General features: G+C 47.4%; 2 protein-coding genes across 4 annotated transcripts in view; both read right to left on the bottom strand.

The window, feature by feature from the left end:
* Nucleotides 1–17,413, bottom strand: part of MTSS2 (MTSS I-BAR domain containing 2) — a 57,813-nt gene extending 40,400 nt beyond the window's left edge. Inside the window, exon 1 of one of the 3 annotated variants that reach the window (XM_087729561.1) lies at nucleotides 17,216–17,413. In XM_087729561.1, coding sequence (XP_087585687.1) covers nucleotides 17,216–17,284 — 69 coding nt within the window. In that variant the 5' untranslated portion in view covers nucleotides 17,285–17,413. The remainder of the gene's footprint in view (nucleotides 1–17,215) is intronic. The other 2 variants (XM_087729560.1, XM_087729559.1) reach the window with 2 other exon arrangements.
* Nucleotides 17,414–17,943: 530 nt separating this feature from the next.
* The window catches only part of VAC14 (VAC14 component of PIKFYVE complex), a 42,572-nt gene continuing 38,683 nt past the window's right edge, over nucleotides 17,944–21,832 (bottom strand). Inside the window, exons 17-19 of the mRNA XM_014059614.2 lie at nucleotides 21,563–21,642; nucleotides 20,255–20,405; nucleotides 17,944–18,367 (exon numbers count right to left, since the gene is read on the bottom strand). Coding sequence (XP_013915089.2) covers nucleotides 18,202–18,367; nucleotides 20,255–20,405; nucleotides 21,563–21,642 — 397 coding nt within the window. The 3' untranslated portion in view covers nucleotides 17,944–18,201. The remainder of the gene's footprint in view (nucleotides 18,368–20,254; nucleotides 20,406–21,562; nucleotides 21,643–21,832) is intronic.

The raw sequence follows: 21,832 nt of genomic DNA, 5'->3' as shown, positions 1-21,832 counted from the left end.
GAAAAGAAAAATAAGCGGCAAAATTAAGCTATATTGGATAGTGTGTTATCCTTTTTTTTATGGACAGAAGTTTTGCAAGCATTTCCTACTTTTTAAAGTGAAAATATTGGTTTTCCTACTTCTATTTCTTTTTTTTTTAACCTATGGATTAAATCTTTTTCTTTATTTTTATAATATTGATTTGGAGGGTTTTTTCTCTTTATTTTGCTCCTTATTTTGTTTCTTTCAAGCCTGGAATATAAAGAAGATATAAAAGGAATATAAAGAGGGTAGTAAGAGGGAAAAGAAGTTGCACTGCCACTTGGAGGTTGGAGACTGAGTCCTGGAAATATTGCTTTCTCTTTTTTCTCTTTGATCATTTTGACTTTGCACTTTAAAGGCTTTAGCTTGTTTATAGAAGATATAAGGAGAAGAGCACAGGTTGTTTATACAGGTGCTCTTTGGATGTCTCTTTGGCAGCTGGAGAGAAGTGAAAGCAAAATTTTATTTTGAAACTAGAGTGGCAGTGTTTACTAGTTGGAAGTATGGCATATCATCCAAAAGAAACCATAACATTATAACAGATTAGGTCTGAAATTCAAAAATTACTAGAAACAACCCAGAGAATTGAGATTGGAAAATATAGATTGTAATGCAGTAAAATTTGATGGAAAAATTGAAGATATCCAGCAAATGGAAAAAGTGGAGGTTAGAGTCCTAAAGACCCAAGGCAAAAATGAACAAAGAGGCAAGATAATTGTGGATACTGACAGTGAACTGAGTGTGGTTGGAGATGGAAAGAGTGAAACATAGAAAGGGAAGATAGATGGAAAAGAGCTCTACCCCAGATTTCAAGGTTTAGAAGAAGAAAAAAAGAGAAGAATTGATGAATCCAAAGAGAGAAACTTTGATAAAAGCACTACTGATAACCAAAGATAAGCTGATTAAAAAAGTGGATGGAGGATCTCAAGATTTTACAAGATATGCAAAAAGCAACAAGTTGGGAAGAGAAGTCCACACAAATTGGATTCAGAAAATAACTAGAAGACTAATTCCACAAATGGCAAATACATAAGACTGCACTATTACAGGAAAGACACAGGTTGAGATATGAAAACTAATAACAAAATATTAGTTAAATTTAGTTAAAATTAGAGCATTATGTTAAAAATGAAGTGATAATGGATATAGTTAGATAAATAATTGATAATGATAACAATGTACACATATGTATTGCTTTGATAAGAGGAAATTTGGTATAAATTCTAAATGACGATCATGAAAGGAAGTTTAGAAACTTTGTTATGTATAAAAGCTTATAATATTAAAAAAATAGCTAAGACCAAAAAATAAAAAATAAAAATGAAATGATGTTGTTAAATAAATGATTGATAATGATAATAATGTAATATTTGTATTGACATGACAAAAGGGAAATTGGATATAAATTGTAAACAGTGATTAAGAAAGGAGGTCTAGAAACTTTGTTATTAAACATAATTAATTTTTATTTAGAAAGTGTCATAAAGATGTAATGTTGCTGGATGATATCGAGAATAGATAATGGAATGCCATCAGGTGGTTTTGCTTTAAATCTTTGAATATTTTATATAAAAGGACGTAAAAACAATCATAGTCGTAAGAAGATTGAGGTATGATGATAGTAATATAAATAAATATATTTGATTTAAAACATATAACTTGATATGAATTGTAGATGATGACTGGAAGAGATGCATGAAAGCTCATTGTAACCAATTGACACTCTCTTTATAATTTGTAATGGAAGATATTTTTGTGGTGTTTGTTATGTTTTGTCTGTTTGTGTTTATTCAAAAATAAAAAATTGTAACCTGGCAGGAGAAAAGGATTAAAGTTGACAATCTGGAGAAGGCACAGGATTTATATGAGCAACTAGTAGGCCCAGAAGAGGAACAGAGCAGTAAAGAGGAGATGGAATATAAAAGCCAGGAAGAACAACAAGAGAATAATGGAAGGAGAACAGGGAGAAAGTAGTAGGGAGGAGGAAGAACAAGAGAGAGAGGAGGAAGTGAGACCAAAAACAAGAAGGTGAAAAAGAAACTAGAGTTAATAAAAAAACAAAGACAGGTAGAGAATTAGGAGGATGGAAGATTATTGTCAGTAAATTTTTGTCAGTAAATCTATTATTGTCAGTAAATATTAACGGTTTAAATTCACCAACAAAAAGAAAGTGTAGCTGGGCAAAATTAACAAAACAAAAGGCAGATATAATATGCTTACAGGAAAAACACATTAAAAAACAAGATAGAAAATACCTGGAATGTCTTAAATTAGGAAAATTATATGCAGCATCAGCAGAAGAAAAGAGAAAAGGGATAGCGATATATGTTAAAGATGGGATAAAGACAAATTTAATTTATGCAGACCCAAAGGGAAGAATATTAATGATAGAAATATGAATAAATAAAAAATCAATACTATTGGTAGCAATATACACCCCAAACAAAAATCAGGACTTTTATAAAAAATTACATGAAAAAATTAGAGAAATTGGAGTGAGGAATATCTGCATAATAGGAGATTATAATGCCATAGTAGACAGTAAAAAAGATTACATAAGTGACGAAAAAACTAAAAATAAAAAAAAGTATTACCAACAACCTGTTTTGAGATGATGGAGGAGCTAAACTTGATAGATATTTGGAGAAAAATGGAACCAGAAAAAAGCAATTTACTTTTTATTCCAACCCACACCAATCCTGATCACGGATTGATATGGCATGGATGAATGGGGAAATTGGGTCAAAAATACATACAATTGAAATATTACCAAATACTTGGGCAGATCACAACCCCATTAAAATAATCTGGAAAGTGGGGGGAAAACTAGACAAAGATGGACGTTAAATTTGCAAATATTAAAAGAAAAAGAATTTATTCAAAAATGTAGAAACAAATTGGAGTTATTCCTTAAGGAAAACACAAAAGAACTGACATCTATTCAAAATTTATGGCACAGCATGAAAGCTTATTCCCATGGAATTATTATAGCGTATTCAGCAAAAAAAAAAAAAAAAAGAAAGAAAGAAAGAAAGAAAGAAAAATGGGTACAACAGAAGATATTAGAGGAGGAAACTAAAAATTTAGAAATAGAATTACAAAATAAGCCACAAAGTGACAAAATTAGAAAGGATTGGATGTTAGCAAAACATAAATTAAATATATTAGAACAGGAAGAAATGGTAAAGGGCCTAAAACTAACAAAACAAAATTTCTTTGAGCAAGCAAATAAACCAGGGAGGTGTCTGTCATATAGATTGAGAAAAGAAAGAGAAAAAAGATTAATATATCAACTTCAAGAGGAAAGTGGTGAACTACAACATACAATGGAAGGGAAAAAAAAGATTTCATACAAGTACTTTGAGAATCTGTATAAAGGGGAACAAGTAGATGGAAAACAAATAAAAGAATATCTAAATGGAGAAGAAATCCCGTCAATAACAGAAGATATGAAAAAAATGTTGTCAAAAAAAACCCAAAAACCTAGAATTGAAACAGGAGATTCAGAAACAGAAAAATAATAAAATGCCAGGCCGAGATGGATTCCCAGCAGAATGGTACAAAATAATAGATGAATTGAACGAATTGATAGAATCCTTGATGTTGGAGATGTATAATGAGGAACTGATGAAAGCAAAAATACCGGATTCATGGAGGGAAGCACATATTACATTAATATTTAAAGAAGGTGCAGATAAAAAAACAGATTCAAAACTATAGGCCAATCTCGTTGTTAAATGCTGACTATAAAATATTCACAACAATAATAGTGGAAAGATTGAAAAAACTATTAAATGACTATATACATCCAGACCAAAATGGATTTCTCCCAACAAGACAAATCAGGAATAACACTAGAATAATAGCAAATATTTTAGAGTACTATGAGGCGCATCCAGAGAAACAAGTGGCACTTGTCTTTCTGGATGCACAGAAGGCATTTGACAATTTAAATTGGGAATTCATGATACAACAAATTAAGAATATGAAATTAGGGGACCAATTTAAAAGATTAATAGAAATGATATACTCCACACAAAGGGCAAATATATTATTAAATGGGGAAAGTACAGAGACCTTTAAAATAATGAAAGGAGTAAGGCAGGGTTGCCCACTATCACCTCTGCTCTTTATCCTGACGCTTGAAAGTATTTTAATAAGAATTAGACAAAATTCGGAGATATGAGGAACTAAAATTAAAAAAGAGGAGTATAAAATTCAGGCCTTTGCAGATGATTTGGTATTCATTATAGAAGACCTGCTAAAAACAGGAAATAGCTTAATGCGACAATTAGGAAAATATGGAGAAGTAGCAGGGTTAAAGATTAATAGAGAAAAGACTAAAATGATAACTAAAAATTTGAAGGAAGAAAAAATAAAGAATGAGAAAGAATAATAGAACTGCAAGTGACAAAGAAAGTTAAATATCTTGGAATATGGCTAACTTGGAATATGCTCAACTATAAAAGAAAATAATTATACAAAATTAGTGCAACAAATAAAAAAAGATCTAGAATTATGGGGGAACTACAACTATCATTGTTGGGAAAATAGCAGCGATAAATGTGAATGTATTACCGAGACTATTATACTTATTTCAAACAATCCCCATAAAATTCGGATTTTTTTTTACTGAATTGAATAAGATTATATTAAGATTTATATGGCAAGGGAAGAAAGCCAGGATAAAGTTGAAAGTTCTATAGGATGACAGAAGCAGAGGTGGGATGGGACTCCCTGACTGGGAGCTTTATTACAAAGCAGCAGCACTAACATGGATCAGGGATTGGATAAATTAAAAAAATAAAAGAATACTAACATTAGAGGGCCATGATTTGCAAACAGGATGGCATTTTTTCCTAAGGGAAGAGGGTAAAAAGAAACAAAAATACTTTCACAGACTCTATATTAGAAATGCACTGATACAGGTCTGGAATAAAATTAGAGAAAAACATTACATGAAAATACCGACATGGCTTTCCACTATGGAAGCCATGACATCCCAATACACGAGATCTATCGAAAATGGTTAGATATAGTGAAATTTTAGACAGCCAAGGGAATTTGAAAACAAATAGAAAATTTACAAATATTTATTAGAAGTAACGTTAGAAGAAGAAAAAGTTAAAGGTCGCATGATAGCGTGGGCCAAAAACTTTGGTTACAACATAGATCTAGTGGATTGGGAAAGAATTTGGAACACAAATTATAAACTAACATGATCAGCAGCACTTAAAAGAAAATATGTACAAAATGTTTCATTGTTGGCATTTACCACCAACAAGATTGGCTAAAATGTACCCAAACATGAAGCTGACCTACTGGAAATATAAAAAAGTATAAGGGACTTTTTATCACATATAGTGGACCTGCCCAGAAACACAAAAATATTGGACAAAAATTTGGAAATGGGTGCAAGAAATCGTGACCCGTCAAAAGCGCGTTCCACAAAAGCGTGGTCGACGAAATCGCGTATGTGACGTCATCACAACGCGACGAAAAAGATCGAAAAATTGAAATAAAAATTAAATTACAGCAAGCCGATTCACATAAAGGTAAGGGTTAGGTTAAGGGTTAGGGTTAGAGCGTTAGCGTTACGTTTAGCGTTAGGTTAAGGGTTACCATTAGGTTTTTCGTTACGTTAAGGGTTAGGTTTAGGGTTAGGTTAAGGGTTAGGTTTAGGGTTAGGTTTAGGGTTAGGTTTGGGGGGGTTAGGGGAAGGTTTTAGCTTTATTTTTACATTTTTCGATCTTTTTCGATCTTTTTCGTCGCGCTGTGATGACGTCACATACGCGCTTTCATCGACCGCGATTTTGTCGTCCGCGGTTTTGTGGTAGAACCCAAGAAATTACAGGAGAACAGATAAAATACAAACCCGAAATCTTTCTGCTGGGAATAATCAAAGGGAAATATACAAAGAAAATTAAGTATGTATTAACACATCTACTAACTACAGCTAGAATGGCATTTGCCAAATGCTGGAAACAAAATAATACCCCCTGAGACGAATTAGTGATAAAAAAACCTTTGGATTGTGCAGAAATGGACAAATTAACACTGAAATTAAAAGATAAAGAAGAGTCGGAATATTATGAAATTTGGAACAATTGGTACAAATGGCTGCAAAACAAGAATAAAATACTTTTGGCAGCCTGAACCTCCGGCAAATACAACTCCGGATGCAGACTCCATTCGCTGTGGTCTCGTTGACCGGCTCAGCCAGTCACTTACTGGTTGTCCACCCCGGTGATGTGTTGCGCTTGAATGGAATGCAGGTGTCTCTCTGCCCAGGTGCCGAGCACCATTGCCTCGGGTCACAATGCCTTCGAGAGTGTGCCTCCCTGGCAGTTGATATGGGCCTTCACCGTGACATTGTCGGTCAGGACCAGGATGTGTTGACCTTCGACACTGTCCTTAAAATGTTGTAGTGCCAGATGGATCATCTGAAGCTCCAGCCAGTTGATGTTGTGCTGTAGGTCGGTCCAGGACCACCGACCCTGTGCCAGTTGTGATCCGAGAAGTGCCCTCCAGCCGAACAAACTGGTGTCTGGCGTCAGGGCGAGACGCTCCGGCTCCTTGAACTCACAGTCCTTATTCAGCACCAGTGACAGACACCACTTGAGGGAAAGCAGTACCCGTGGTGTCACTGAGACTTTGGAGACGGAATTGCTGGTGTTGTCCCTCTGATACGGCAGGAGCTGCCATTGCAGGGTCCTGGCATGCAGACGTGCCCACAGGCACCACATCAATGAAAGAGCTAAACTTCCCCAGCAAGCTGGAAAGAATTGCTATGGGGACATAATGATCTCTGTGAATCTGTTTGACTAACAGATTCTAAACTCCTCTTGCGGTCTGGTGAGAGGAAAACCATGCCCTTACGGGAATCTATCACTGCCCCCAGGTGGAGAATCCTTGTGGAAAGGACGAGGCTACTCTTCTCAAAGTTAACTGAGAATCCCAATTCCTGTAGAGTGTCTGCCACTAGGCGGATATCTGCTTGTGTTTGGCTGGATGACGCTGCCTGGACCAGTATATCAACCAGGTAGCACTGGATCCTAACCAGCCTCTCTTGGAGGTGGGTGGCTACCACTGCCAATACCTTTGTAAAGGTTCTGGGGGGCTGAGCCCAGTCCAAATGGTTGCGCCCTGTACTGGTAATGCACTCCTAAATAACAGAACTGGAGAAACCTCCGATGCTCCAGAAAAATGGGAATGTGCAAGTATGGCGACCACCTCCTCCCTGAAAGGACCACTTGCCCTAGAGTTGAAACCGAGGCCTATCCCTCGGGTAATGCCTCTCTGGCTGCCTCTCTGCCCTGGTGGAGAAATACATGCTTTGCTGTGTATCATGGTAAGGTTGGTGAAAAGAGCTCTTGCAGTAATATGGCATAGATCTTTAAACCTTTTTCTTGTTTTTATCCTCGACTAGAATTGGGTTCAGAGAAGCTCCAAACAGCGATCCTCCCGCATATTCTGCCAACGCCAGTCTCCACTTCGACTTGTCAGCTTGCCAGCTCCACAGCCACTGAAGACACTGGGAAGCGACCGAGGAAGACATCGCTCGGGATGCATACTTCATCACGTTCAACACTGCATCGGCCAAGAACTGAGATACCGCCACCAGTTTATTCAAGTCTTGATGCAAACATGCATCTTCAGGCGGGATATACTCTGGAATGCTGTGCAGTTGAAGAATGACGCCGAGGCCGCTGCCTTCAGAGCCCAGGCTGCAGATTGGAAGATCTTCCAGAGTGTCAGCTCCACCTTCTTATCATCGGTTTTTAGATTATCTGCCACATCACCAAACACCAAAGAGGAGGGTGAAGTGAGTGCCAGCACTGGGGGATCCACTGTGGGCAATTGCAGTGCCTGTGAAAACCCTGGCTCTATGTTGTAAAACCTTCTATCGTTACTGCTGGGATTTGGGAAGGAATCTGGCTTGGCCCATTGTTTTTTAACGATCTTGGGCAGGAATTTCCTCCTTCTCCACCGTAGGCTCTGAAAAAACGCCCTCCTCAGCCTTTGGCCTCTTCCGTGGCCCTGCCCCACCCCCTAACTGTGCAGTAGCCCTCGCTTTGCGCAGAAGCGACTTAAAGACATTGGGTGGGAACAACCCTGAAAACGCTGGGTGGTCAGGGGCCATTGGTTCCTCATCCTCTGACAGATCTAGTTCTCTCTGAACCTGTTCTCCCAGGACCGAGCCCTCGCTCGCTAAGGACGGGGATATCGGTCTACTCACAAGTGGAGCAGATGGGTAGTGCTGGACTAGATTGTCTCTAGATGTCCTGACTGAGCCCCCAGCAACTGGAGCTGGAGACCGCTGCTGAATCCCAGCCGCTATTCCATGCGAAATAGCCTGCACGATCAGCCACTGGAAATTCTCAGGTAGGTTCTGCATTTCAAAGGGAAGCAACCTCTGCTCCCCGGTGACCTTGTGTGGGTCAGATTGAGGAGCCAAAATAGGCCTGGCTAGGTCCTGTACAGTGGCTGATGCTCTGCGATGGAATGGATCCCCCTGATATGACCCTTGGTTGGCAGTTGAGAGTGGGGGTGAAAGGGAAGCCTCCCTAGAATAGCCCGTTTCAACGCTATTAGGAACGGCATTCTTCTGGACCTCCCCTGGATGAGGATGGGACAGGGAGCACTGCTCTGGAAGGGCCTTCTCTGTGGCTGCTCCGGCCCTCTGGAACAATCTCCTCGTGGAGATCCGGACCCTCACTACCCTTCCAGCTTTCCGCAAAGCCACTAAGACCTGGCTGTTCCGGCAGGCCTGGGGCTGATGAGTTCCCGGCCCCACTTAATCTGATGTGACTGTTGTGTTGTTTTTAACTTGCTTGTTTGTCTCTTGTTTGTATTCCCCTTCCCCCCCTGCTTGTTAGCCGCCCTGAGTCCCTCGGGATAGGGCGGCATACAAATATAATAAATGAAAATGAATGAAATGAAATGAAATTTCCTGACCTAGCCTACCTCAAAGGGCTGACACAGCTGGAGGCAGCTGTGCAGGTTCTTTCCAGCTGTGTGAAACTGGGGCACCTGCCCATGCTTGGGGGTCCCTCACAGCAACCTATCTCCGTTGTCGCCCCTTCCCTTGAACAGCCTCCTGCCAGCTCTATCTTTTCTCCCCTCTTCAGTTTTAGGAAGGCATTAACTGTGGCTGCAGCCCTTGAGGCTTGAGGCCTGGACCTGCTGCTTCCAGGGTGTTGGCCTTGTTCAGTTACGCTGAGATTGGAGTGGCGGCTGTGCTCAGTCGAATGCATTCAGACTGGCAGGCTGCGGAAGGCACCAATGGGCCCTCGAGAGAGAGGGACCTATTTAGCTGAGAGTGTAAAACCGAGAAGTGTCAAGCAAGGCTTTTCTTAACTGGGCTCAGGGGATTGGTGCCTGTTGTAATGGACTGTGACTGTTTCCACTCCTTGCATAATTCAAAAAGCCACTGACATGCTTGCAAGAATGCCCCCCCCCGGGAAAGGAATGAAAGCCCCCCTTGGGTTCTTCTGTTGAATCAAAGGAGAGACGAAGCCAGAGAACAACTAAGAGCTGCAGCCACTTTCAAGCCCCCTGATTTGGCACACCAAGCGGTGAGGAAGGCCTCAGTCCCCTAAGGGACTAAGTGAAGAATGGAGAGAAACAACCCAAATGGGAGGGAAAAGACAGAGAAGGGGCCCTTTGATACTGAGCTAAGCAAAACTGCAACATGGAGGGGTTGTCAAATCCACAGGGATATATATCATCTCCTAGTCACATCTAATATATTTTCAGGAACTGTGGAGTGCTCCCACCTGAATTTGTGGGGCTGTAATAGGAATGGCCATTGCAGTGGCAGATTGCAACCCGAGGGGCGAGAAGGCTCCATCCGACCTCAGTTGAGAAGACGAGGCCCTGCTGAGTCCACACGCAACCACCCTCCCCTTGAGAGCAAAGTGCCAGCGGCTGAGCTTTCGGGTCCCTTCCACAGTCCAAGGAAGAGCACTTGCACGCGAGAACCAAAGCTTCCTGCTGCTGCTGCTCCTCCCCGCAGCCACAGGCTCCAGTGCTCCCTAAACCTAGCAGCTGCCTAAATCTTGCTTACTGGCTGCCTTGCTTTGGAAGACCTGGGCAGGCACTGCCATCCTCAGGTCAACTGCCAGGATACCAAGCAATCCAGGGAAGGCTGTCCACGTCAACACGGCCTGATGGACAATACAGCATTGCAGGAATGTTTACAGCAGGGAGCAGAATAGAAGCACGAGATAAACAGCCGCCACCGAGGGGACACAAGAGTACTCCAACAACACAACCTACGCAATTTTATGGTGTGTTGCTCAGCAAACCTTTCCAACATATGCTCAAACAGAGACATTATGCTTCCCCCCCCCCCCAACAATCTGCCACTTGCAAGATAAATATGGGAATATTTTGTGCTGCTCTTGAAGAAGCATCAGCCTAACAAGAAATCTCTTGCCAGACCTGATAGTCACCTTAGACAGGAAATAAAATTTAATCATTTCCATATTTTTCGTATAAGAGGCACCAAGGTTTTGAAGAGGCAAATTTTAAAAAAAGTTTTTGCACTCTGCAAACATCACAAAAATGGCTCGTTTGTCATGAAAACTGGCCCGTTCCCCCCCCCAAAGGGCACGAATAGCCTTTAGGAGTCTTGTAGATTGCTCCTGGGAGGGGGCAAAAATGAGCAAACAATGGTCCTTTTTTGCTCATTTCTGCCTTCCCCAGCCCCCAGGAGCTCTCTCAAAGCCTCCTAAAAGCTATGCATGACCATTTTGGTGAAGTAGGCGGAGTTTTGGGATGTGTAATCGAAAATGATGTATTCAGTGTATAAGAAGCACCCAAATTTTCATCCTCTTTTTTGAGGGAAAAATATGTGTCTTATACTCTGATAAATACGGTAAATATGTTCAGCTTCTTCTTCTAGGGCAGCCATCTGCAACTACAGGTGGGAGTTATGATGGGGAGAGGGACTGAGACATCTCAGAGCTGGGAGGTTGCACTCTTAAGACTCTAGAGAAGATCTAGAATTTGTGGAATCATGACAGGATTGGAAGGGACTTTGGAGGTCTAGTCCTGCCCAGGCAGGAGACCCGATTCCATCCTAGACAAATGGTTATCCAATCTTTTCTTGAAAGCTTCTGGGGATGCAGCACTCACAATTTCTGAAGGGAAGCTGCTCCTCTGATTAATTGTTCTGTGAGGAAATTCCTCATTTCTAGGCTGGATTTTCCTCTGATGAGCTTCCACCCACTGCTTCTTGTCCTGCCCTCAGGAAGGTCATTGCTAGATTCAAAATTTTGGAAGCATAGTCTTCTAATTCTTGTCGATAGGAGAACTTGTCAGTGAGCACCTAGCTCCGTCTAGATGCTATGGCCCTTCCATTCCTGGGTGGCTTCCTTTTCCCTCCTCAGACAGAGGCATCTTTCCTAGACTTGGGCTCCCTCACAAAACGGAGACAGAGAGAGAGATGGATTGTCAACTGGCTTCATGTGTCCCTCCTTGCAATGGGCTGGGAGAATCACTTTGCAAGAGGGGAGGAAGAACTGCACTCTCCACAGTGGTCTGATGTCAAGAAAAATCTGAGTCCATGGGAGTGGTGGAAGCTGAGAAAGAGCCTCAGAAGGGACCCTCCTAGTTTTGGGGGGAGTAAAAGGGAGAATCCTCACTCTATGGCCAGCCCTACTTGCACAGTTTCCAAGGCACACCTGCATGTGGCCTCCATATCCATAGATAAATGCTTAAGTCATATATGTTGCTTATGTTGGGAAGAAGCTCTCTGCATTTGTTAAATTTCATTGCCTTTGCAATACCATTAGAGAGGATGATAAAGTCCATTTTAGCAACTGAGGATGAGGTTCCCTCCTTTCATAGGAATCTCACACAATAGTCACTAAGACTATAGGAGAAACTCTCCTCTCTCAGCCTCCACTGTGTTATCCCTTCCTGCCCGTCTTCTAAATATCTAAAAGTAGACTTCCCTGGGAAGTGTCCTCTTCTCCTCTCAGGACAGCAATTCTTACATAATTGGATATAATTCCTACAATGCTAGACTCAGAAGTAACTCTTGAGGCAGAGAGGCCAATCCCTGCCCTAGGAAAGAATCAAAATTGGAGCACCTCCAGAGTCCAGACAGAGCTTCTTGAGCCCATCCAATAAAGAAAATCCCACCAGTCTTTGGCTATTGATTCCACCATCCATCTATTACTCCAATGTTACATACAGTTTACTTAGAATTCCTGCTATTTTTCAACTCTCTTGAGTAATCTTATCCTTCAAACAGAAAAGCCAAGATGAACAAGAGTTCTATAAATATTGGATATCATTTCCATACCACTTCCATATTTATGCTTAGTTTCATATATCCCACCTTTTCTTGAAGACATCAGCAAGATTATCTAAATTTGATCACAATTCCCAATGTCTTCTAGCAGGGATTCCTCTGTAATGTGAAGCCAGGCAATCTCCTGGCAGCTGCTAAAAAAAGGTCAAGCCAACTGTCACTCAGGTATCTTCTATAGCGATATCTCCTTTCTCCTCTGGACTGCTCAGGAATTTTGCCTTTTTCCAAGCCAAGAGGCCAGGGAAGCCTGTCCTCCCCATTCCTTTTTCCTTTGCGACATGTGGGCAAAGCACTGAAGCCTCCCTATCAACCGGAGCCTTTGAAGGTCTGGTTTCAGCTAAGCCACATTAAAAGGATCTTCATCACTTAAAAATCTGAACCAAAAGGAAATATTGCAGGCCTAAGTTATGTATTTAGGAACAAAAAGAAAACAGTGACTTGGAAAAAACAGGTGTGAAAAGGATTAAGGCATCTTAAAATAATCAGATGCTGAACATGAGCTAAGGCTATCCATGTATTAGCACAAGAATGCTGCTTTCAAATCTGGCCACTATATTTTAAGAAGAATTTTGATAAACTAGTCAGGGGACTTAAAATCAAGAGCTGAAGGAGATGGGGATATGTGGCTGAAATAGAGATTAAGAGAAGCCTTCAAAAAAAAGCAGAAAGGCTGTCATGTCCAGGATGAAGAGACAAAACTGTTCTATTACTCGGGAGTTCTGGATGAGAATCCACGGGGTGGAGACTGCAAAGAAACAGATGTTGTCTAAAAGGCAGGAAATATCTCTAGAAAAGAGAAAGCTCCTCTTCACTGCAGGACTTGGGCAGAGGCGAGACAGCTGCGTGAAGGGACCAGGACAGTGAGAGCAGCAAAAGCAGGGCCAGAAGCTCTCCTGCCAGGTTCTCAGCCCCACATGTGATGCCTCGAAAGGCTGTCACATTGTTGCAATGTGAACTTTTACCACACCGCATCCAAGAAGAGCTAATGGGTAGAAACTTACTCAAGGAGATCCAAACTGGAAATACTGAAGTTACTGAGAAGTGGCACCACTTGCCCCCGGGGATCATGGGGACTTGAAAGCAAAGGTTGGACACCATTTTTTCTGGGCACCCTGCCTTTAGCAGGAAGTAGGACTAGAAGGCCTCCAAGTCCCTTCCAAACTTAGGATGCTATCAGATAAGAACTGCCACCAAAATATAGTAAGAATACAAATGTCTGCAAATTGATCCAAGACTTGAAAGCCAAGGACTATTCCCAGATGCCTGGGCCAAGGAAGCCCCAAAGGCACAGGTCGAACAGGTTTCCAAGGAAACCTCATGAAGTCTTGGCCTCCCCTGAGCCAATGGCTGGGCTGGAAGAGCCCCGGGGGCCTTGTCTGTCTGCTGAAAATGCTGGTCCACTGACTGGAACGCCTAAACGTCAGCCTGCCCCTGGGCTCCTTCTCTGCCAATCCTCTGGAGCTGGAGCTGAATGGCCTCCCACATGAGAGTGGGAGGTGAGGATGAACAAGTTAGCACAGATGCTGACCCTGCCCTGAGAGACAGCAGCAGCTGAACAGGATGGACCACAGAGAACCATCTTGGGAGGAGTGGGAACAACAGTCCTCCACCATTAGCAGGAATCCCAAAACAAATTCCTAGAAGCGGCAGCATATCTCTAACCAAATATTCCAGAGGAAAGCTTGTTAGCCTTGAAGTACAAAGCACAATGTTCAGTAAAGACGAATGCACTGGATGTATTAATCCACAAAACCTAATGAAATAACTTTTGACTTTTGAAATGCCATAACATTTTATCATAAAGTCCTCATAAACGGTTTCCCTAAAACTGTGGGAGAGGGAATTAATAACTCTCCACACTTTCCCAAACTGAAGGCAGCTCTGAGTGTTCAAATGTTGTTCACCTGATCTACATAAATTAAGATATGCAAATAAGTGGGTATTACTGGTTTCATACTGTGGATTTTTAAAGGGGTAAGCCACCAGGAGTCACCATGTGCCACTCGGGTGGTCATATAGATTTGTTTAATAAAGGAACAAACTGTGTGTTGCGAGGTGGCGCAGTGGTTAAATGCAGCACTGCAGGCTACTTCAGCTGACTGCAGTTCTGCAGTTCGGCTGTTCAAATCTCACTGGCTCAGGGTTGACTCAGCCTTCCATCCTTCCGAGGTGGGTAAAATGAGGACCTGGATTGTTGTTGGGGGCAATATGCTGACTCTGTAAATCGCTTAGAGAGGGCTGAAAGCCCTATGAAGCGGTATATAAGTAACTGCTATTGCTATTGCTATTGCTACTTTCACTCTAGAATGTCTTCTGCTTTGCCCTCTGAGCCTGTCATCATCCATTCAAGAGCAAACCAGCCCCCAAAGTGTTCAGAGCTCCAGATTCGCTTCAGATGTTCTCATCTCTTGCTTAGCAGGCTTTCTTCTACAAGTCCAGACTGGAGCTGCATACGGTTATTGGCAGAACCACCAAAGACCACGGACTTAAATTTGCATCACCTGCTCAGCTTGTGGGATTTGATCCATTTGGTCCCTTTCCTGTTTAAGCTTCATATAAAGTGTCCATTCAGTCATTAAGTGAGGAGGCATGTGGTGGTGGTGGTGGTGTGGTACACAGACAGTCCATGGTTACTCCCTCCAGCAAAAGAAGTGCGGGCAAAACGTCTGGTGAATTCCCTGGTAGAGCCCAAGTGCTGGGAATCCTGGGAGGCTCTCAAGAGCTCAGCCTCAGGACAACAAAACAGTTATGAGGCCTTCTCTGTATTTTCCATGCATAGGTTTTATTTTACTTAGAATCTATCAACAGAAACACAGTCAAAATGTTGATCGATAAAGCAGATTTCACATCTTTAAAATGCTATTTTAAAAAGTGTCTCAGGAAAGACTGGGATTGGGGAAAAACTTCCACGCTGAAAAGCAGCTTAGGGCCATTTTTGTTCCCTTTCTTCCTCTTCTTCATCTCAAGGACCCCCTTTTCAGAGTGGGGGGGATTGTAACTTGACCACCTGCAGCCACATTTGAAGACATCACTTTTTGAGAAAGGCACCTTTGTTTGGAGGCCAAGTGAGGCCCCTGAGGAGATGCAGAGAAATCCTCTCACCAGTGAACTGGCGCAGCCTTAGAGACCCAAACTGCACTTGTAAATATGCAGCCTGGGCCAAAATTGACCCAGCGTAGCCAGACTCGAAAGGCTGCGGTCAGGCTTCCCAATTACAGCTCATATTGGACAGCAAAAAACCTGGGCCAGCTCACTGGACCTCTTTTTTAGCTTGACCTGTTCTGAGTGATCCAGGGCAGGAAATGCACTGCACCCCGCAGTTCCTCCCACTTTGGTGGTGCATCAGGGAAGCCTAGGCCAGAATTTGTTTGTTTTTCACATTTCTGGACCACCCACCTCCCTCAGAGTGATCCCAGGATGGTCCTGGGCATCCAGCAGAGAACAGCTGGCCAACCCGGGATGAACAGCTGGCCTCTTTCTCTCCTGTGACAGCCCTTCTGAAGGACCAGTCACCCTGCTTTGCCTGGTGGAGTGAGTGCCTCATGCGCCCAACACTACCCCCCCCCCAAAAAAAAGCCTTGTAATTCTCTTCTTGCCCTCCCCCAGGACTTCCGGGATAGAGCACCACTGCTGGCCCTGTGTTTTCCAGAACTCATGAACTATGCTGGATGGAGAGTGAAGAAGTTGGGAAGTCTCAAGGAAGACAGTTTTGGGGCAGGGAAGAGTCGAATTTTAAACCTTAAGCAAAGGTGCCCGTGAAATAAATACATAGCACCAATTCCTGGAGCAAACAATTGACCAAAATCTCCCCAGCCTGATCTTGCTCTGTGGCTGCACTTTCTAGGCTCAAAATCTGGGGTGGGATCAGTTATTTCCCAAGCCTGCCACCTCCCAAGGCTCACCGGATCAAGGCTACCTTACCCTGGGAAGCCAACACCCACCTGTGAGCCTTTGGTGAGGCTGTTAGATTAGAGTAATAAATGAAATGATTGAAATAAATTCTGGCACAAACTGGATTCCACCCAATGAAGCCTGTGCTGCCCTTTCTGAACCTGAACCAAGGGGCCGATCAAGAGCTCCGCAGCCCCATCCTGCGCTGTGCCGACTGAGCGGGACGAGGGCAGATTTGAACAACATCCTGAGCTGAGGCCCCCTTGCTTCAGGGACGGGCAAGGCCTCGGGGCCCTCGCAGCCTTAAGGCACCGGCGACTGAAACCAAGGGGCTCTGCGGCAGCCCCCCAGTGCGCCCCGCGGGTTCTCTGCACCCGGCAGCACGCCTCGCTGGAGGCCGCAGCCCCAAAGCCAAGGCGATAAATGTCGCGGGAGGGCTCGGCGGAGCCCTTCGCCGGCGCAGGGGCAGAAACGGGGCAAGGCAGCTAGCTTCTCTCGGCCTGGCCACCGGGCAGAATCAGGGCAGCGGCGCCGGGCAGAGGAGGCAGGAGATGCCCTGCGGCGAAGGCTACACTGTAGCCTCACCAGCAAAAGGCCAGGCAGGCGAGCGCGGGACGCGTCTCCGAGCCGGGGGAAGCCGCCCCCAAGAGGCGGCGTCGGGGGCTGGGAGGTGCCGAACATCCCCGCTCCCTGCTGCACCTGTGAAGGGGGGGCGGGCTGCGGCGAGCCGGTCCCCCTTGGTCGGGGCGGCGGGAGAAGAAGGCCCCTTCCGCTGGAGAGCCGCCCCGAGGCCGAGCGCAGGGTGTCCCGGCTCCTTCGGGCAATCGGCCGCCCCCCGCCTACGAGGGGTTCCGTAGCGGGCAGGGTTCTCCGCGAAGGCTGCCCCGCCCCAAGGACCGGCGCCTGCCCGCAAGCTGAGAGCCGGGCCGCCCCTCCGCCTCGCCTTCTGCACGTCCTCAGAGGCTGCCCGCCACTCACCTTCATGTCGTTGACGATGGCTTGGAAAAGGCCGCCCAGCGCCCCGCACTCCTTCTCCGCTGCCTCCATGCCCGCCCGCTCCGTTCCCTTCCGCTGCACTGCTGCGACGCGCCGGGCGAGGCTCTGCGGCGGCGGCGGCGCGCCCGCTCGGTCACTTCCCGGCCGGGGCGGCTGGCGGCGGGGCCGGCGAGGCGCGAGGGAGGCGGCGGAGGGCCATGGGCTGCGGGGGGCGGGAGCGCCGCTGGGCCGGCAGGGGGCGAGCCCGCGCCTGGGATGCGGGCGGGGGGGCACACTCTGGTCACGTGGGCGGGGAGGGGCGCCCCCTCCTCCGTCGCGTCTCAGCTGGAGCCCCGGCAACTGGGCCGGCGCGCTCCGTCCGGGCTGCGGAGGCAAAGGAGCCCGAGTGGGAGCTGGCGGGTGCCCATCGCTCTGGCGGAGAGTCGCTGCTGGCGCGCTTAGGGGGCTCCTCTCTGGGACGGCAGGGCCGGATCAGCTGCCGTTTTGCGCCTCACTCCAACAATTGACCCCCCCCCCCCAAGGCTCTCCCGCCGGACTGCCTTGACCGAAAAAGACGCCAGCTTGGGCTCCGCCCACTCCCAACCTCGGCCCCACAGGATCCCGGATGGTCCGTTTTCATCCCGCCACCCGCAGGGCCCGCCCGACGTGCAGCAGAGCCGGCCGCGCTAGCGATGCGCCCAACGGAGCCACAAACGGCCAAAGAGCCTCCGGACGTTTCCAGTCCTCTTTATTTCAAATCTCTTCATTTGAGCAACGGGACTCGCGGGCGATGCCGGAACGGCCGCGGGAAGGCCTTTGGGGCCTGGCGGGGGGCGGGGGACACACACGCGGACCAGCGCGCACGGCCAGGCCGCAGCGTCCGGCCTCGGCACTCCGGTGCGGTTGGGCGAAGAAAGGCCGGGCGGGTTGCGCGGCCCCGACCCGGAAAGTCCGTGGGGAGCGAAGTGGACCCGTCCTCGCGAGGACCATCAGAAGGCGGCCGCCCCCCGGCGCTCCGGCGGCTCCCCCGCCCGCACGGCCCGCTGGTGCCGGCCCTGGAGGTGCTTGCCCTGGACCCTCTCGAAGTGCTGCAGCAGCTCCGCGTAGTCGATGGCGGGGGTCTTCCTGGCGGCCTGAGCGGTCTTGGCAGTGTCCCTGCGGAAACGGGGAGGAGGGTCAGTTCAGCTGGGCCAGGCCGCTCGCGGGGGGGCGGTCGACCCCGGGGCCTCTCCAGGCAATCCTGAGCCCGCTTTTTAAGCGCGGCTGGCAGCTACCCTGCCAGCCCTCCAGCAAGCGGCTGAAAGGTCCCACGAATCGCCCGAGGTGACTGAAGCCAAGCGGGGGCCGCCTCCCAAGTGCAGCACAGACCGGGCCCTGAGGCTCCCGCCTGGCCAGATGCAGCCAGTGCCCACCTCTGAGGGTGGCTGGAAAGGGCAGAGCTGGTGGGGTCTCCGTGGCCCCCTTCCTCATTACAGGCTGGGACTTGCATAGGAGGGCAGCACAGCCCCACTGCTAGCCCAGGTCTTTCCTGCCCTTCCCCAGCCCTTAGGGACCCACATTCAGGGTGCGAGTGAAGAGGATTATCCAGGACGAGAGGATCCCTTCCTATCCCAGTATGGGGGTTTGGGATTCTTTCCTTTGGTTTTCCACAAGGCTCAAGCAAATTCTCTGCTGGCCTTCAACACGCTGGACCTGCCTGTCAGCCCTAAGGAAATGGGGGTGACAGGAACCCCCATAATGTGGTTTAAGAAGAGGCTGGTCTGGGCTGACCATCTGCTCCACAAAGAAAAAGTGGGAGATCTCTTTGCTGCCCCCCTATCCCAACTGAGACGCCTTTCCCCCCTTCTGAGAGCAGGACACGCACACACACACACAGTGGCTCCTCTGCTTCTGGCCCATTAGGGACAGGATGGCTGCAATGTGCCCTATGAGGGCTGGACTAGATGACCCTCTGCCCCAACCAATAGAATTGGTTCTTTTAGGACAAATGGACATTCTGGAAGGCTCAAAAATCCTCTTCCAATTCTCCAGGGCTCATATGCCTACTCCCACATGCTGTCCTACCCTCTCACTGGGAAAACCAGGGGTTGGGACCCTGCCCCGAAAGGAAAGGAACAGCTGGTAGCGAGTGGGAACCCCAGGTTTCCAGGCACCCCAAGGCCCAGGCAGTAGAGAAGGACGTCCAGCCCCAAAGAAGAGAAGCCCTCAGGGGGTTGCGATGCTGCTGGGGGTGGGGAGACTCCCCTCCAATCTTTTCAGCGCTCAACCCAGTCACGGCACTGGATTGTCAAGGGGGGGGAGGACTGCACAAGAGGAGCCCCATCCATCCGGCTCAGCAGGAAAAGGACTAGTTCCCAGTTCTGCCTTCGGTGGAGGATCCATGGCCAGCCTGGCTTCTTCCTAGCTTCCCTGGGGAGGGGAGAGAGGGATTCCCAGGGCCCCCTCTGCCACCTGGGGGGATGGTGGTGGCAAATGGCTGCAGCTGCTGCCCTGGGGGTAGTTCCCACGGTAAACCTGCAAGGCAGATTCGCCAAAGGCCTGAGGAGGGGCTCTCGGGGGTTACCAAACATAGACAAAGCTGGGACCCTCACTCTCACTTCTGCACCCAGGGGAAAAAGTCCCAGCTGCCTGCCAGCCCCAAACCAGGAGTCCAAAAAGCAGCCAGGCATTTGCTTGAAACACCCCTGCAGCCGGGACCCTTCGAGGCAGCAGGTGCCAATTTCAAGGGTCCCCGATGGGCCAAGCGCAGCCGTGAATGCCCTCTGCAAAGGCTTACAGGTCATGCGGTCCCCTCAGAGGGGCCGAGGCTTGCAGTGCTTTGCCGCCTCTGCTGAATAAAAGCTGGGCTAGTTTGAACAGGGTTCTCCTTGTGCAAAAGGCACCCCAAAGGGTGAAGGCAGTGCAGCCTTGGAAAGAGCAAGCGGCCAAAGGTGGGCAACGTTGCCCAGCCAGATCTCCCACGTCAACAGGCCGCTTCTGTCCTTTGGGAAGGGGGGAGGGGAGTATTGCGAAGCCAGGGCTTTTCCTCCAGGCGCAACTTACGTGGTTTGCATGAGTTCTGGGTTGGGGACGCACTGCAGCCGGTGGGAGAGGAGCTGGAAGGCGTTGCTCTGGGGCAGGAGCATCAGCAGCCCGTAGAGAGCCTTGAGGAGGAATGGGTTGCTCTTCACGTCCAGCAGCTGCAGGCGGAGATCTGGAAGAAAGGTGGGCGTGGCCCATGCGGTGAGGCTGGCAGAAACAGGAGTGGGTCCCTGAAACCTGGGATCCAGGGACAAGGAGGGATCTGGGGGGGGGGGCTACTAAGAAGCTTCTTGGGGGAAACAAAACAGCCCAGGGCCCGGTGGGCTCCAGAGCATATAAAGGGCAGCAGCCCACCATGGCCAAAGCCCAGGAAGCAGAACAGGCGGCTAGGGAAGAAGCGCATTTGGGGAAGACAGCAAGCAAGAGGAGAAGACCGGGGGGGGGGGGGGAGACCCAGGACAGAGCCCTCCTAGGGAACTCCCTCCTCCTAGGTGCAGGAATGTGGTAGTCCTCACTTTAGGACCACTCATTTAATGACAAGCTGGAGTTAAGACAGCCACAGAATAGGTGTTTATAAAGCATTTTTAGCCATCACACATGACATGATCTGCATGCTTGGCACTTAAATCCCTTTCCCCGGACTGAGCCTGAGGGTGCAGATCAAACCCTTTTCCTGACCAGGAGTCCCTTCCAGAGTGAGTTACTGCAATGCACTCCCCATGGGGCTGCCCTTGAAGACCACGCAGAAACTAGAACTGGTCCAGGATTTTGCAGTGTGCAGAATTTATGGTGCCCCAGTTTTAGCTCCATTGTACCCATTGCACTGGTTCTCTGAGAAGCCGCTTATTCTCTTCAAAGCCTTGCACGACACTGGATCAGATTAGGTTACCCGTGGGGCTGCCCCCCTCTACAGACAACCGCCTGCCCCACCAGATCAAAGAGGTTCCTAGTTCCCTCTCTTAAAAGCTGCCATGTTCCCCTGGAAGACTTTCCCCCGTGAGGTCTGGCAAGCCTTTCTGCTGTCCCCAAAGCACTCCAGGCCTTGCTTCCACCCACCCACCCCGCCCCCAGTGCCTGTTCAGGGTGAGATTGAGGAGGTGAACTTGCTGTGAGCTGCAAGTGAAAGTTTACGGATGGCGCCTGGCTTTGATTTTGTTTTAATACTTGTGGTTTTAACATTTTCTGTTGTACACAGAGATTTTTAATCTGTTGCTTTTGGATCGCCCGGTGTTGGTTCAAGATGGGTGCTTATATAAATAAATGAAGACACACAGGCTGCCACAACACAGAATGTACTTCAAAGAAGGGTCAGAGAGCAAGGAAACTCACAGGTAAAGATCGGGCACTCGATCAACTGGACCAGCTTGTCAACCTCAATCAGGAAATCAACCGTAACCTCCAGGTCTCCACTGGATCAACAGTCAAGGCATTTAAAGACCAACAGGCTCCCGGGGAGTTTTGAGGTTCACACAGAGCGGATCCCACAGCAGGAAAGCCCCCCCACACCCCACACCCAGCATGGCTCTTCATGCGTGACCTTCAGAAGGGAGGAGTGCTCCTGAAAGACCAGCTGAAAATGGCAGCAAACCACCAGGAAGC

Source organism: Thamnophis sirtalis, unplaced genomic scaffold (genome assembly GCF_051295495.1).
Source record: "Thamnophis sirtalis isolate CommonGarterSnake01/CBP01778 unplaced genomic scaffold, rThaSir2_p1.2 scaffold_14, whole genome shotgun sequence".
NCBI lineage: Eukaryota > Metazoa > Chordata > Lepidosauria > Squamata > Natricidae > Thamnophis > Thamnophis sirtalis.
This window is presented reverse-complemented; position numbering and strand designations above follow the sequence as displayed.